The sequence below is a fragment of the Pundamilia nyererei genome, unplaced genomic scaffold (assembly GCF_000239375.1).
Source record: "Pundamilia nyererei isolate P.nyererei 1_Seehausen unplaced genomic scaffold, PunNye1.0 scaffold00884, whole genome shotgun sequence".
Taxonomy (NCBI): domain Eukaryota; kingdom Metazoa; phylum Chordata; class Actinopteri; order Cichliformes; family Cichlidae; genus Pundamilia; species Pundamilia nyererei.
In genome coordinates this window covers 1899-2854 of record NW_005188285.1, presented here as the reverse complement: position 1 = coordinate 2854, position 956 = coordinate 1899, and the positions used below count along the sequence as shown (strand labels likewise).

Below are 956 nucleotides of genomic sequence, written 5' to 3'. Positions count from 1 at the left end.
ACATCTGGCCACTTCACTACCACATCGGACCTTATGACATCAACATCGCTTCCTCTTACTACAACATCTGGACCACCTAGCACATCTGGCCATTTCACTACCACATTGGACCCTGTCAGAACTACATCACTTCCTCTTACTACAACATCCGGACCCTTCACAACAACATTTCTTCCTGTTACTACAACATCTTTCCCACCTACTACCACATCTGCCACTTCCCCCTCTTTCACGGTCCACCCTAGTACCACATCCATACCTACATCTGCAGACACACTAACTACTTTAAGACTAACAACCCCTTTCCTTACCACCACTCGTCCTACTACCAAAGCCCAGACTTCAAGAGTTTTAACAACACATCCCATTAGTGCTACAACAACAATTTCTACTACAACCACGGCTACCACAACAAAAAAGAAACAAGATGAGGACAAACACAAAAAGGAACGAACTAATATACCAAATGAAGTCAGTCCAGAGGGAAACTCAGTTCAGGACTTTAAAGACACTTTAAAAAAAATACTGAGTGGAACTCCAGTTGCACTTGGTGGAGCTGGAAGTGTGCTGGCTGCAATCATGGCTGCAAGTGCTTCAGCAATAGGGGGAGGTCCAAGTGCATTAGGAGTAGGAGGTTCTCTAAGTGTATTTGGAGTTGGAGTAGGTGGTGCTGGAAGTGCACCAGCAGTAGACGGAGTTGTAGGCAGAACTGGAAGTGGATTACCAGTAGGAATAGCTGGATATCAGTTAGGCGTAAATGCAGATGGAAATGCATCTTATCCACAGAATGTTTCTTTCAGTGCCTCTGTTACTACTTATAATGCAACATTTCCTTTTAGCTTATCATCCAATGATAGTAACACACCAACTTCTACCACACCTGGCCCCTTCACTACAACATTGGACCCTGTCACAACTACATCTCTTTCTCATACTGAAACATCTGGAAGCTTCAC

General features: G+C 44.1%; 1 protein-coding gene across 1 annotated transcript in view; it reads left to right on the top strand.

Moving 5' to 3' along the window:
- Positions 1-6: 6 nt before the first annotated feature.
- LOC102202866 (mucin-2-like) overlaps positions 7-956 on the top strand; it is a 2239-nt gene continuing 1289 nt past the window's right edge. Inside the window, exon 1 of the mRNA XM_013908039.1 lies at positions 7-865. Within this exon, the coding sequence (XP_013763493.1) occupies positions 34-865 (832 nt within the window). The 5' untranslated portion in view covers positions 7-33. The remainder of the gene's footprint in view (positions 866-956) is intronic.